Raw genomic sequence first — 15217 nt, 5'->3', positions numbered from 1 at the left:
TGAAAGGCTACAGAGGAAATTGGAGGGTCATGGGATAGGAGGAAATGTCCTATTGTGGATTAAAAACTGGTTGAAGGATAGGAAACAGAGAGTGGGGTTAAATGGGCAGTATTCACAATGGAGAAGGGTAGTTAGTGGGGTTCCTCAGGGGTCCGTGCTAGGACCGCTGCTTTTTAATATATTTATAAATGATTTAGAGATGGGAGTAACTAGCGAGGTAATTAAATTTGCTGATGACACAAAGTTATTCAAAGTCATTAAATCGCGACAGGATTGTGAAAAATTACAAGAGGACCTTACGAGACTGGGCGGCTAAATGGCAGATGATGTTTAATGTGAGCAAGTGCAAGGTGATGCATGTGGGAAAAAAGAACCCGAATTATAGCTACGTCATGCAAGGTTCCACGTTAGGAGTTACGGACCAAGAAAGGGATCTGGGTGTCGTCGTCGATAACACACTGAAACCTTCTGCTCAGTGTGCTGTTGCGGCTAAGAAAGCGAATAGAATGTTGGGTATTAATAGGAAAGGTATGGAAAACAGGTGTGAGGATGTTATAATGCCGTTGTATCGCTCCATGGTGCGACCGCACCTTGAGTATTGTGTTCAATTCTGGTCGCCGCATCTCAAGAAAGATATAGTAGAATTGGAAAAGGTGCAGCGAAGGGCGACTAAAATGATAGTGGGGATGGGACGACTTCCCTATGAAGAAAGACTAAGGAGGCTAGGGCTATACAGCTTGGAGAAGAGACGGCTGAGGGGAGACATGATAGAGGTATATAAAATAATGAGTGGAGTGGAACAGGTGGATGTGAAGCTTCTGTTCACGCTTTCCAAAAATACTAGGACTAGGGGGCATGTGATGAAACTACAGTGTAGTAAATTTAAAACAAATCGGAGAAAATTTTTCTTCACCCAACGTGTAATTAAACTCTGGAATTCGTTGCCGGAGAAAGTGGTGAAGGCGGTTAGCTTAGCAGAGTTTAAAAAGGGGTTGGACGGTTTCCTAAAGGACAAGTCCATAAACCGCTACTAAATGGACTTGGAAAAATCCAAAATTCCAGGAATAACATGTATAGAATGTTTGTACGTTTGGGAAGCTTGCCAGGTGCCCTTGGCCTGGATTGGCCGCTGTCGTGGACAGGATGCTGGGCTCGATGGACCCTTGGTCTTTTCCCAGTATGGCATTACTTATGTACTTATGTTTCAAGCTTTCTGTCAAGGGACTCCACTTTATCTGTCCAGTTTGACAATTCCTTACTCTCCTGCAAAAGTTCTGAGGTCATTAAATGACCATCGCCTGGTGCTGTCAAGGCCTTGGAAAGCTCAGATGGAGAGTACTTGCCACTGTGGTTTTTTTCTATGTTGCCCCATCACTGTGGAATTCTCTGCCCCTCCCTTTGCAAAGTGAGACCTCTTTGAAAAAGTTAAAATCTTTACTGAAGACCTGGCTGTTTGAGCAGGCATACTCAATTACAAACTCCTGAGTGCTGGAACAACCAGTTTGGGACCAATTTATCCTGAAAGTATATGCTCTGTATGTTTGCTGCTCTTATTATGAATGGTATGGAGTGGAGGAGTAGCCTAGTGGTTAGTGCAGTGAACTTTGATCCTGGGGAACTGAGTTTGATTCCCACTGCAACTCCTTGTGACTCTGGGCAAGTCACTTAACCCTCCATTGCCCCTGGTACAAAATAAGTACCTGACTATATGTAAACCGCTTTGAATGTAGTAGCAAAAACCTCAGAAAGGCGGTATATCAAGTCCCAATTCCCTTCCCTATCTCACATTGTAGTTCTTTTTCTTTTCTTCTTATTTTATTGTCTATGGTTTTTGTTCCTAGAAGTGTAAACTGCTTTGCCCTGCTTGCCAGTTAAAGCTGTATGGAAAGTATGGAATAAATAAATGGCATCATGCACCCTAGTCTCTAATGCAATTGCCTGGACCCCTAGGTATTCAATACTTTCTTTAATCCATTTGAATGGAAATGTTTCCTTCATCAGGCTCTGCTCTACTCCTCCAAGAGAGATATCCAATGACTCTGTTTTTGTGCAATTCACTTTGAACCTCAACACTTTACCACAGTCTTCAATCTCTCTCATGTTATTTTTTTTTTAATCTAAAATAATTTATAGCCCACTCCATCCCAAAGTTCTGGGCAGATAACAAAAATGCACATATATAATCTCAAGGACAATACAACAGACTATTAGGCAGGGAAGTCAGGGAACTAGCACTAGCCAAAAGTATATCTTTAGTCCCTTCCTTCCCCCTCACTCCCTGAACATATGGATTGAATCTGATTGTCTCAGAAAATAAAGGATTTATCTCATGTTTCTCTTAGTTTAATGTGAGTTTCATTCAGCTACACTAAAGGCCCTGTTTACTAAGGTGTACTAGTGTTTTAAGACTTGCAAACGCTAGAGACACCCATAGCAATATATGGGTGTCTCTAGCGTTAGCACACTAATTTTTAGTGCGCCTACAGCACAGCTTAGTAAACAGGGCCCTAAGTATTTGCCTAACTCCCGAAGCTCACAATCATAAGTACCCGAAGCAACAGAGGGTTAACATACTTGACCAGGATCACAAAAAGCAGTAATGGAATTTGAATCTGGTTTCCCTGGTTCTCAGCCCACTGCTCTAACCATTAGGCTATTCCCTCACTCCATACACATAACTTCCTTACTAAAGCAAATAGTAGCAGAGAGTGAGGGTAACCTTGTCTATTTCCCTTTTCCAGATCAAAGTGGTCAGAGACCCCACCACCACCACCACCACCACCACCACCCCACCTTTACTACTGTAGATGGCCTCTTTTATAAAGCAAAAGTCCAATTTAAAAGAAAATCTCACTCACGCCCATGTGTCTTAAAAAATAAAATCCAACCCCTTCCGGACATTATCCGGGTCTTTTCTGACTAATAAATCCTGCCTGGACCACATTAACTAGATTAGGTTTAAGCATCACCAACCTTGCTACTAAAATAGATCATCACAATTTTCACATTTTACGTTTATATGTGGAAATAAGTGCTCACAAGTTGTAGCTGCTAACTTTCTAAAGCTTGACAAAGATAAATTGTTAGTCTAGTAGAAAGACAACTTGGTTGTTGACGCTTATTTCCACATATCCAAGTAGAATAAAATGGCAATCAATTCTCCTATCTACACTTAAAAGTAAGATTGGTAGATATAACCTGCATTAGGAGGGGTCTTTACGTTCCTTTAAAAAATTGTAATGCCAGCACTGCAGTCAGGGGGCAAGCCCCTCCCTCCCTCCTGGATGCTATTGAAGAGTTTTAGAAGAAAGCAAACTTCTCTTAATAGACTTCATAAAATCCATCTGAAATTCCATCCAATCGAAGAATTTAACCCACTTTTTGATTTTTATTAATACTGCACTTACTGGTCCCTTGCCTCCTAATCTAGTTCATACATTACACTGGCGGCTAAGTAGCTCCTGAGGGCTTTATACCCTCCTCTTGATATAAAGCTTGGTAGATGGTAGCAAATGCCCCCCCTCTCCCCACCACCACCTTCATGTATCATGCCCTACATTCCTCTTCTCCTGTGCACATCTTAGAAACATAATTCATCCCTTGCTGCCCTTCATGTTTATAAGCTAAGAGCTTACTGGGTTTGTTGCCCTATTATTTAAGTTGTTTCTGTTTGAAAGACAGCTCTTCCATATTCCGTTGACTCCTAACTTTGGTAAGCTTCTTCGACATCAGATCTTAACACTAGTCCTTGAAGCTCTCTATATGGATTGTCTGCCTTACTTCGCATTTCTCATCACTCCCTACACAATGTCCCATTTTTCAATTCCTCCAGTGGACTCAAAATGTTTATATTACCCATATCTTCTGCTTGCCTAGCTTCCCCTAGGACCCATGCTCTAGAATTCACTTCTACCACTCTTTCAATTGGAATCTTCTTATGTAAAATTCAAGGCTGCATGGAAAACCCACTTATTTTTGCAGGCATTTGGCAATTCTGGTTAGTATAAAACCTGATGGTCTCAAGGATCTACCTGCTTCTAGCCTATTTTCTTCTCATTCTGTCTGCCTATTCTTTATCTCTATTCTCTCTGTTTAACAATGGTGTTTTGTTTCTGACATATCAGAACATAAGAGTAGCCATACTGAGTCAGACCAATGGCCCATCTAGCCCAGTATCCTGTTTTCCAAACAGTGGCCAAGCCAGGTCACAAGTGCCTGGCAGAAACCCAAATCGTGGTAATACTCCATACTACAAATCCCAGGGCAAGCAGTTGCTTCTCATGTCTGTCTCAATAGCAGACTAAGAACTTTTCCTCCAGGAATTTGTCCAAACCTTTTTTAAATCCAGATACGCTAATCGCTGTTACCACATCCTCCAGCAAAGAGTTCCAGAGCTTCATTAGTTGTTGAGTGAAAAAATATTTCCTCCTATTTGTTTTAAAAGTATTTCCATGTAACTTCCTCGAGTGTCCATCCCCTAGTCTTTGTACTTTTGGAACACGTTAAAAAAAAAATCGATGTACTTCTATTCGTTCTACACCACTCAAGATTTTGTAGACCTCAATCATATCTCCCCTCATCAGTCTCTTTTCGAAGAAGAGCCCTAACCTCTTTAGCCTTTCCTCATACGAGAGGAGTTCCAGCCCCTTTATTATTTTGGTTGCTCTTTTTTGAACCTTTTCTAATTCCGCTATACCTTTTCTGAGCTATGGCGACCATAACTGAACGCAATACTCAAGGAGCGGAGCCCATCATGTAGCGATACAAGGCATTATAGTACTTTATAGTATTAATTTGTACACCACCTTGTTTTATGTTAAGAAAGGCAGTATACCAAGCCTCAAATTTAAAAAAAAAACCCCACATAAACGGCACCCTCTCTATTTTTCATTTCACTTGATACACTCAACCTGCCCATTGTTACACTTTTGATTGTCTCTTTATTTACATTCCACCTTGGAGGAAAGCAGGGACTAATCCCCCATAGCAGAGGAAAGGATCACATTTTCTAAAAGGAAATGAGCTGGGAAAAAGGACTTCAAGTCCCAGGAGGCAAAGGAACTCTAGAGGAAGGGAGTCAGGGCCCGATGAACAGAACTCCAGCGCTATAGGGAACAGTGCCAGAAAGTTACCAACCAATGCTGAACACTAAGAGCATGCAAATTATATGCACACTGTTAATGTTGAGCTTTGGTCACTAAAGAGGTGTGAATGTTATTTTCGGGGGGGTGGGGGGGTAGGAAAGGCCCACTGGACCTCCAAGGATTTCTTTTGGGTTGATCAAGACTGGTCCACTGGACTACTGCGGAGTTTTCTGTTTGGGGGGGGTGTCGGGAGGGGTCCAATCATTACTAGACATACACACAACAGCTGCAATTACCAGAAAGCTCTTGTGAGCATGTGCCAGGAACATTCGGATCCTTTTACCAACCAATGCTCAAACCTAACAGTGTGCACATAACTTGACTGCTGTTAGTGTTGAGCACCAAGGGGTATCTTGAGGGTAGTAGGGGGTCTACCTGACAACTAGGAATGTTTTTAAGGTTTAGGGGAGACGGGAGGGAATTTTCTAAGGTTGTAGGGGGAGGCTCGGGTAGGTTTAGGGGCAAGGGGCTGCAGTGTGCTGCCGTACTGACTTCCCTGTCAGTCCCCCGAGTCAAATCAGGAAAGTTAGCACAGGACCCCAATGACAGCTCCGGAGCTGTCGGTAGTTTTTAGCTGCTAGGGCAGGGGATTTCCAAGCACCAGTTTTCTGAGCATTGCATGGAATTGCTCACAAGCTTGTTTTAATACTATCAAGCTCATTAGCATGGGACTTTTGGTCACTGCTTCAGTGTACAGCAAAGCAGTGGCTGAAAGTTTCTGTGTTATCCTTGATCCTTTGCAATATCAACTCTATCTGTGTTATCCTTGATCGTTGTAACACCAAATGTAATTGCTACCCTGGAATGGAAATGCCATAACAGGTTTATGTAAGCCACATTGAGCCTGCAAATAGGTGGGAAAATGTCGGATACAAGTGCAATAAATAAATAAATAAATATGACCTAGCGTCTTATAGTTCCAATGAAAACCAGAAGTAGAGCAGGTTTATAAGCTAAAAAGTCATAGACCTCAGTGGTGACTCGTTTCATAACAGCCAGGTTAAATCTTAGCTTGCCTTGCCTCCTCACTGGTCTATAATGACTTTGTGCTATAAATCTGAATTTGCTCAACTACTTTAATATAAATTTTATTTTTTATATATTTTACTTTTTATATTTTCCATATTCTATTTCCCTTTACTTTAAAGCAACTTAGCATCCAAACATTACACTACTTCACTTGTATCTCTTATAGCATTATAGCTTTATGTCACTTAGCTTTGATTTCTTGTTGTAAACATTAGGACCACTGGCCGACATGCGACATGTTTCACTTATGCTGCGTCAGAATCCAGTCCACTAAAAAGACTCTGGGTCATGAGATTGTTATCTGTTTATTCTGCCCCCCCTCCCCCCCGTCTATTATGTTTGAACTATTCATGTGGGTCTATTGAAGTTGGAACATAAAAGGAGGCAGGTGATCCCAGAAGGGGAACTGGAAAGAGGAGGAGGAGGAGGTGTTAGTGAACTTTCTGAAAAATCATCCCAATAAGCCTTGAAAGGAGAAGTATTCAAGGTAGGATCATGATGACTGGGTGTTCCCATAAGAAAAGTATTAGTGTAGTATTTTATTGATTTATCATTTCTATTTTATTATAGTCATGCAATCCTATTTAACTTGAAAAGGAAAACAGGGATACTGTTTTGCTAGCAGAGTGCAGAAGCATGGTTTTATCAATCCAAGATCCATAGAATTATTAAACGTTTTGTCAAACTTCTTCCTAATGTGTACAAATGTTGCTAGTACAAAACATTACACATGCTTTTAAAGGGCCATGACCGTGCAAAATAATACAAAGACAACATACTATCCCTGTTTTCTAAAAGACTGTTGTATTAACAGAAATAACAGTAGTGATTATTTTAATAAGTTTTATAGATAGTTACATGTTTATGTACTACAAACAACTGGTAATAAAATACAGATATTTGTATGTAAACAATAAAACAAAAGAAAAAATGATTTCCTACAACAGTCCCAAAACCCAGATTATCCATGAAAAATGGCAAAATACTTTAGAATAATACTAACCAGTTTTCAAGACACAAATGCAGCTGTATATTTAAAGGCAGAATGTGTTGTGGGTGCTGCAAAGAAATCCACAGCATTCTCACATTAGAACATTCTGACAGCAAGTACCAAGAAACGGATAATCAGCCATGGCCAGTCACTTAACCTCAACTAATTCAGCTACAAACCCAGACTGTAAGCCCTCTGAGGTCAGGAAATAAATACCTAATGTACATGAATATAACTCACCTTGAATTTTTTTTTCTTTACATTTATTTTTCTCCCAGTTACTACTTATGGCTCCAGTACACTTTCTCTTCTTGGTACTGTCCCTTCCTAATCTGTTTCTCCATCTGAAACCACTGTACACTTCAGGAACACATTGTTCACCCTCTGTATTCATCATCTCACCATCTCTTTTTTCCTCTTCCTTTTTCTCAGCTCTCAACCTTCAACATTTCCTTCCTTCCATTCATCCCTCCCCTTTCTGAGTACATCTCGCCTTCGTCGCTGTCATCATACCTCTTCTCCGTACTCTCTTTCTCCTTCTCCTGCTCTCCACTGGGGACATTAATCCCAATCCTGGTCCTCCACATCAGCTCTCATCCTATTTGTGCAGGTCACACCATGATATCTCCAATCTAATTTCTGTTCCTCTCCTCCCCCCTTCTTCTCTGCCTTTCTCTTGTACTCTGTGGAATGCCTGCTCTGTCTCTAACAAACTTTCCTACATCCATGACCTCTCGTACTCTCCATCTGCTTGCCCTAACTGAAACTTGGCTTTACCCTGAAGACTCTGCTTCAGTCGCGGCCCTATGCCATGGAGGTTATCTTTTTTCCCACACTCCTCGCCCGGTTGGCCGCGGAGGTGGTGTCGGGCTACTACTTTCACCCTCTTGTAGATTTCAACCTCATCTTCCACTTCAGTCACACTGCTTTTCTTCCTTCGAAGTCCACTCCATCCATCTATTCGCTCCTCTGCCTCTCTGAGTAGCAGTCATTTATCGACCCCCCTAATAAGTCCCTTTCTTCCTTTCTCACTGACTTTGATGCCTGGCTTTCCTTCTTTCTTGAACCTTCATCTCCTTCCCTCATTCTTGGGGATTTTAACATTCATGCTAATGATCCCTCTCTTATGCTTCTCAGTTTCTTGCTTTAACATCCTCTTTCAATCTTCAACTGTGCTCCACTGCCCCCACTCACCAGAATGGCCACTGCCTTGATCTTATTCTCTTCTCAAACTGCTCACTCTCCAGTTTCTGTGCCTCAGCTCTTCCCCTCTCTGATCATCATCTGATAACTTTCACACTTAAACACCCTACTCCCCAGTCCCGTCCAATCTTAACCAACACATTTAGGAATCTTCAGGCTATTGACCCTTCTACTCTGTCCTCCAGTGTTTCAAATCTCTTCTCTACCACTATGTTATCCAAGTCTGTCAATGAGGCTGTCTCTTCCTATAATACTATTCTCTGCTCTGGATACTCTCTCTCATCCCATTCCCCATTATGTTAAACGTACCAAACCCCAGCCTTGGCTGACCTCTAGAATCCACTACCTACGTTCCTGTGCCCGCTCTGCCAAACGCCTTTGGCTGAAATCCTGTGCCCATGCTGACTTCATACATTTCAAATTCTTGCCGACCTCCTTCCAGTCTGCTCTTTTACTTGCCAAACAGGACTATTACATCCAGTTGACAAATTCTCTTTACTCAAACCCTCAACGTCTCTTTGCCACACTGAACTCTCTCATCAAAGTGCCTTCACCTCCAACTCCCCCTTCACTTTCTCTCCAGACTGAGGCTGAGTACTTTCATAATAAGGTTCACAAGATTAAACTTGAATTCTCAACCAGGTCACCTCCACCTCTCCTTCCCTTAGTCCATTCTCTCAACCCTCCAACCCCTACCTCCTTTTCTTCCTTTTCTGAAATCACTGAAGAGGAAACTACACATCTTCTTTCCTCCTCAAAACTACCTGTTCCTCTGATCCTATTCCCACCCATCTACTTAACGCTCTCTCTCCTACTGTCATCCCTTTTATCTGTCATATCCTCAATCTTTCACTTTCCACTGCGACTGTTCCTGATGCCTTCAAACATGCCGTAGTCACACCACTCCTTAAAAAAAACCTTCACTGGACCCAACCTGTCCTTCCAACTATCGCCCCATCTCCCTCCTCCCTTTCCTATCCAAGATACTTGAACATGCTGCTCACCGCCGTTGCCTTGACTTTCTGTCATCTCAAGCTATTCTTGATCCACTTTCGCCCCCTTCATTCAACCGAAACAGCGCTTGATAAAGTCTCCAATGACCTGTTCCTGGCCAGATCCAAAGGGCTCTATTCTATCCTCATCTTTCTCGATCTATATGCTGCTTTTGACACTGTTGATCACAGCCTACTCCTTGATATGCTGTCCTCACTTGGATTTCAGGGCTCTGTTCTTTCCTGGTTTTCTTATCTCTCCCAGCGTATTTTTAGTGTATACTCTGGTGGATCCTCCTCTATTTCTATCCCACTGTCAGCTGGTGTACCTCAGGGATCTGTCCTGGGACCTCTTCTTTTCTCCATCTATACTTCTTCCCTTGGTACTCTGATCTCATCCCATGGTTTTCAGTATCATCTTTACGCTGACGACTCCCAGATCTACCTCTCCACACCAGAAATCTCAGCAGGAATCCAGGCCAAAATATCAGCCTGCCTGTCTGACATTGCTGACTGGATGTCTCAGCACCATCTGAAACTAAACATGACCAAGACTGAGCTTCTTATTTTTCCACCTAAACCAACCTCTCCTCTTCCCCCATTCTCTATTTCTGTGGATAACACTCTCTCATCTTTCCTGTCTCATCAGCTCGAAACCTTGAGGTCATCTTCGACTCCTCCCTCTCCGCACATATTCAGCAGACTGCTAAAACCTGTCGTTTCTTTCTCTATAATATCACTTTCCTTTCTGAGCACACTACCAGAACCCTTATCCACACTCTTATCACCTCTCGCTTAGACTATTGCAACTTGCTTCTCTCAGGTCTCCCACTTAGCCATCTCTCTCCTCTTCAATCTGTTCAAAATTCTGCTGCACAACTATGTCGCTATGCTCATATTAGCCCTCTCCTCAAGTCACTTCACTGGCTCCCTATCCGTTTCCACATACAGTTCAAACTCCTCTTATTGAATTATAAGTGCATTCACTCTGCAGCTTCTCAGTACCTCTCCACTCATCTCTCCCTATACTCCTCCCCGGGAACTCCGTTCACTGGGTAAATCACTCTTATCTGCACCCTTCTCCTCCACCGCTAACTCCAGACTCCGTTCCTTTTATCTTGCTGCACCATATGCCTGGAATAGACTTCCTGAGCCGTTATGTCAAGCTCCATCTCTGGCTGTCTTCAAATCTAAGCTAAAAGCCCACCGTTTTGATGCTGCTTTTAACTCCTAACCCTTATTCACTTGTTCAGAACCCTTATTTTATCATCCTCACTTGATTCCATTATCTCTTATCTGTCCTGTTTGTCTGTCCTAATTAGATTGTAAGCTCTGTCAGCAGAGACTGTCTCTTCATGTTCAAGTGTACAGCGCTGTGTACATCTAGTAGTGCTATAGAAATGATAAGTAGTAGTAACTTCTGATAAAGTGGCAAAAAAAATATAATTCCTTTTATATTGGACACATTGTAAAATCGTCAATATTTCAGCTTAAATTGTTGCTGACCATTTGGTCATCACTTATAAAAACCTTCACAAATACAAATACCAAATGAGTGAGTACTTTCCTTTCGATTATTTGAAAATGTGTCTATTAATGCTAAAAACAAAATCAAAAGAACTCCGCAACATTTACTGGATTTTATGCATCCACTCTGCAGCCCCCATTACCTCTCCACTCTCCCTACATTCCTCCCCGTGAACTCCGCTCACTGGACAAATCTCTCTTGTCGTCTCCCTTCTCCTTCACTGCTAACTCCAGGCTTCCTCCTTTTCTCTCGCGGCACCTTGTGCCTGGAATAGACTTCCTGGACCTATACGTCTAGCTCCATCTCTACCTGTTTTCAAATCTATGCTGAAAACCCACCTTTCACTGCTGCTTTTTAGCTCCTAGCCACTACCCAATTGCCCTCCCCTTGTCCCTTCCTTCCTTCTCACCCATTACTGTCTTGTCTGTCTGTATTATTTTGATTGTAAGCTCTTTTGAGAAGGGACTGTCTCTTTGTATCAGGTGTTCAGCGTTGCCTGCGTCTGGTAGCGCTATACAAATGCTAATAATAATAATAAAATGTTATAGTGTGCTATATATATTTCTCTTCTCATTCACAGATTGAGGGGGCCTGTATATTACGAATGGCATTCAGGTTCCTAGGCTTTTTAAAACACAGCTACTTATAAGGTAACAAACTTCTCGGCTGATTCTCAAGCTACAAAAGGAAGAAAAGCTTTTCAAGTCCCGGCGATACCACATTGGCCCTCTCAACGTATCTCGTTAATGAGTAACCAAGTGACCCAGTTGACAATTCAGTGGGGGACCCAGGCTCCTGACAACTTGGGATTTCCCATCTCCGCGCACATGTATCTGCAGCATAGCCGAACTCACCTCTTTCACCGGGGGGAACTTCTTCCTGCACTCCAGCGAAAGGGCTCGCAGGTCGCTCTGCATGTTTTCAAGCAGTTTCTTCACCGCTTCGGGGCTGTTGGTGCACATTTTCGCCTCCCCTCTCCTCCGCCAGCGGAGCGCGGCTGCTCGGACACAAGACGCAAACGCAAGGCCTCTGCTGCTTTCACACAAGTGCAGAATACTTCAAGTTGAGCTCAGGCCGCAGCCATTTCTCAGTGACGGCAGCGCCTACCCGACTTTCTGCCAGCAGCCAAATTCCTTGATTCCCACAAACCCTGGGGCGCGCGCACAGTGACACGTCACGGGCTACTTCCGTAAACACAAGCAAAGGACGCGAGCGCTTACGCGCTCCAGTCGGTGATTTGCATGTAGGGGGCGTGGTTATGCCGCCTTTAGAGGTTTGGCGGCTGTGTTTCTCTTAACTTCAAAGGAAGGGACTGGCAGCAGGTGTAGTAGGCAGTTGTGGGTTATTAAAATACAGATACCTAGAGTCGTGTCATCAGGGACAGTTCAAGCCGGTTTTACCTCGTTATGTTGAAGACAGTTCCTTTCAATCCTGCCTTATAGAAACTGAGCATGGAGAATACTAGCATCAAGCCCCTACTGCCCTGTATGTTTCAGGCGTCATTCTCCAATTTCCTCACTTTTAGGTTGGCAGTGCGAAAGTTAAATGTTCTTTGCAGCTGGATAGATGAAAAAAATACTGTGTGATAAAAGATAAATAAGCTTCACATACACTGAAAATAAATTTAAAATAATTTACAAAAACAAGAAATAGGCATGAAAGCAATTGTTCCACTTCTAGAGTGGCATCAGTAACTGTGAGACATACTACTACTATTTAGCATTTCTATAGCGCTACAAGGTGTACGCAGCGCTGCACAAACATAGAAGAAAGACAGTCCCTGCTCAAAGAGCTTACAATCTAATAGACAAAAAATAAAGTAATCAAATCAATTAATGTGTACAGGAAGGAGGAGAGGAAGTTAGGCATAGGTGCCCCGTATAAGAGGCTTGGGGAGGCTAAGCCTCCCCAGCCAAATCGTGGACTTCCTTGGCTGCTGGCCAAGGTGGGGCGCAGGGGGAGCGGTCGCTCCCCCAAACAGATGACCGGTCTCTGCCTCCCGCCCCTGCCGCTGCCATTCTCACCCATCAACATGGTCACTCCGTGAAGCGTTCTCCCTCGCTCCGACGCCGGCGATTCACATAGAAGCCAGCCTTAATCTGCCTGCGTTGGAGCCTCTCCCTCAAACGCGTCCCGCCTCCTGTAATACAACTTCCTGTCTTACGCAGAGGTGGGACGGTCTGAGGGAGACGCTCCGACGCAGGCAGATTAAGGCTGGCTTCTATGTGAATCGCTGGCATCGGAGCGAGGGAGAACGTGGATGGGTGAGAGCAGACGGAAAAGACAGGACCCCAGGGGGTGTGGGTGGGGAGCGAAAGCTACAGATGGCTGGGGGGGGCAGGGGAGAGAAGAGTCGCTGGTGGGCAGGGAGGGCTGCTGGACATGGGTGGATGGAGGGCAGGGGAGAGGAGGGTTGCTGAACATGGGTGAATGGAGGTTAGGGCAGGGGTTGCTGGCCATGGGTGGGTGGATGGAGGGTGGAGGGGAGGGCAGGGGGAGAGGAGGGTTGCTACGTAAGTGGGTGGATGAGTGGATGGAGGGGAGGGGAGGGCAGGGGAGAGAAGGGTTGCTGGACATGGGTGGGCAGATGGAGAGGAAGGTTGCATTACATGGATGGAGGAGAGGGAAGAGAGAGAGAAGAAGAAATGCTGGACATGGATGGAGGAGGAGGGAGGAGTGAGGAAGGAGATGAGATGAGGGAAAAGGAAGAGAGTAGAAAAACTGCGCATGGAGGAAGAAAATAGGCAGAAGCTGGATCCACTGGACAGTCAAGTCTGCGGAGGACCCAACTTTTACTTACAGATGTATGACAAGAATTGAAGAAGAAAGACGGAAAGTAAACAAATAAATGGAAAGGAAGCCCTGGAAATGGAGTTAAGAGGACAGATAGCAGCAGAATCGGATACTTGGCCAGCATGATCAGAAAAACAAAGTCACCAGACAACAAAGGTAGAAAAGATCATTTTATTTTCATTATAGTGTTTGGAATATGTCCACTTTGAGAATCAGGTGCTCAGCATTAAAAGGCTGGCAAAACACATTTTTAAGTTTTTTTTTAGGGTGGGAGGGGGTTGGTGACCATTAGGGGAGTAAGGGGAGGTCATCTCCAATTCCCTCCGGTGGTCATCTGGTCAGTTCAGGCACCTTTTTGAGGCTTGGTTGTAAGAAAAAATGGACCAAGTAAAGTCGCCCAAGTGCTCATTAGGGACGCCCTTCTTTTTTCCATTATCGGCCGAGGATGCCCATCTCTTAAGCCCGCCCCAGTCCCGCCTTCGCTATGCTGCCGACACGCCCCCGTCTCTAAGGTCGACCTAAATGTTGAGACCATCAATTGGCGCCCCCGCCCCCCCCCCCCCCCCCCCCCCAGCACCTTCTTTCTCTCTTCTCCCAGTATAGAAGAAAAATAACTTGTGGGGTTATTTTTGTTTTCATTATTTTATTTTTGTTTCATTTGTACCCTGTGCTTTCCCACTCATAGCAGGTTCAATGCGGCTTATATATTATATACAGGTATGTATTTTGTGAGCACTCCAGAGGGCGGGTGCAAGGGAAAGGGGATAGTGGTTCTTTCAGCCGGCATCATCCCCAGTCATTCAGCCCAGCTAGGAGAGCAGTGTGCCCTCTAGGGATCAAACTGCCAAGGAAAGCTGTAATGCAGGAGAAAAACTACACTCCCCAGAAGCCAGTACAGGGTCAGCTGAACTCCCAGGAGGGGGAGGGAAGAAGGACTGATTGGGAGATGAGGTCTGATCCTGGAGATGGGGAACAGCTGGTGGAGCTTGGGGAGGAGGAGGAGATGGAGTGGAATAAAGAAGAGGTAGAAGGAGAAGGTAAGGAAGAATGTATGGAGGTGGGTGGTTTGGCTCTAACCCGTGCAGACAGGTTGAGAGCTTTTGTGGCCTCAGCATTGCCCCCGGTTGTGGAGTTGGGGGAAGCTGGGAGCAAAGCAGTGGGGAAGCAACTGGAAAGCACAACTTGCTACCATATTGTCTGTTCCCAAGAGGTAGTGCGGTGGAAGGTGGGAAGGGATTTAAGACAGAAAGGCATGTGCATTTTGGAACTTAAACTGTAGGAGGTGAGAGAGGAGGTGGTTCTAGCTAAATCTCCAAAACTATCTGCTGTGAAGATAGTGCGGCTGGAGGTTTGGGGAGGATTTAAAACAAAAACCTGTAATTGGAAATGAATTGAAGTTTGCTGATGGTTGGAGGTGTTTCAATAAGGCTGACATCTGTAACAATAAAGAACTTGGATTGCTCTTACTGTCGGAGTCGGACTGAGTTTCTCAGCAGCTGGCAAGGTGGAGAGAGAGAGAGAGCAAAAGTGCAGTGGC

General features: G+C 44.2%; 1 protein-coding gene across 1 annotated transcript in view; it reads right to left on the bottom strand.

Moving 5' to 3' along the window:
- The window catches only part of MON2 (MON2 homolog, regulator of endosome-to-Golgi trafficking), a 461654-nt gene extending 449628 nt beyond the window's left edge, over positions 1 to 12026 (bottom strand). Inside the window, 1 exon segment of the mRNA XM_030215834.1 lies at positions 11742 to 12026. Within this exon segment, the coding sequence (XP_030071694.1) occupies positions 11742 to 11849 (108 nt within the window). The 5' untranslated portion in view covers positions 11850 to 12026.
- Positions 12027 to 15217: the final 3191 nt, after the last annotated feature.

The sequence above is a fragment of the Microcaecilia unicolor genome, chromosome 10 (assembly GCF_901765095.1).
Source record: "Microcaecilia unicolor chromosome 10, aMicUni1.1, whole genome shotgun sequence".
NCBI classification, from domain to species: domain Eukaryota; kingdom Metazoa; phylum Chordata; class Amphibia; order Gymnophiona; family Siphonopidae; genus Microcaecilia; species Microcaecilia unicolor.
Note: the sequence above shows the minus strand (reverse complement) of the source record. Positions and strands in the feature narration are given on the sequence as shown.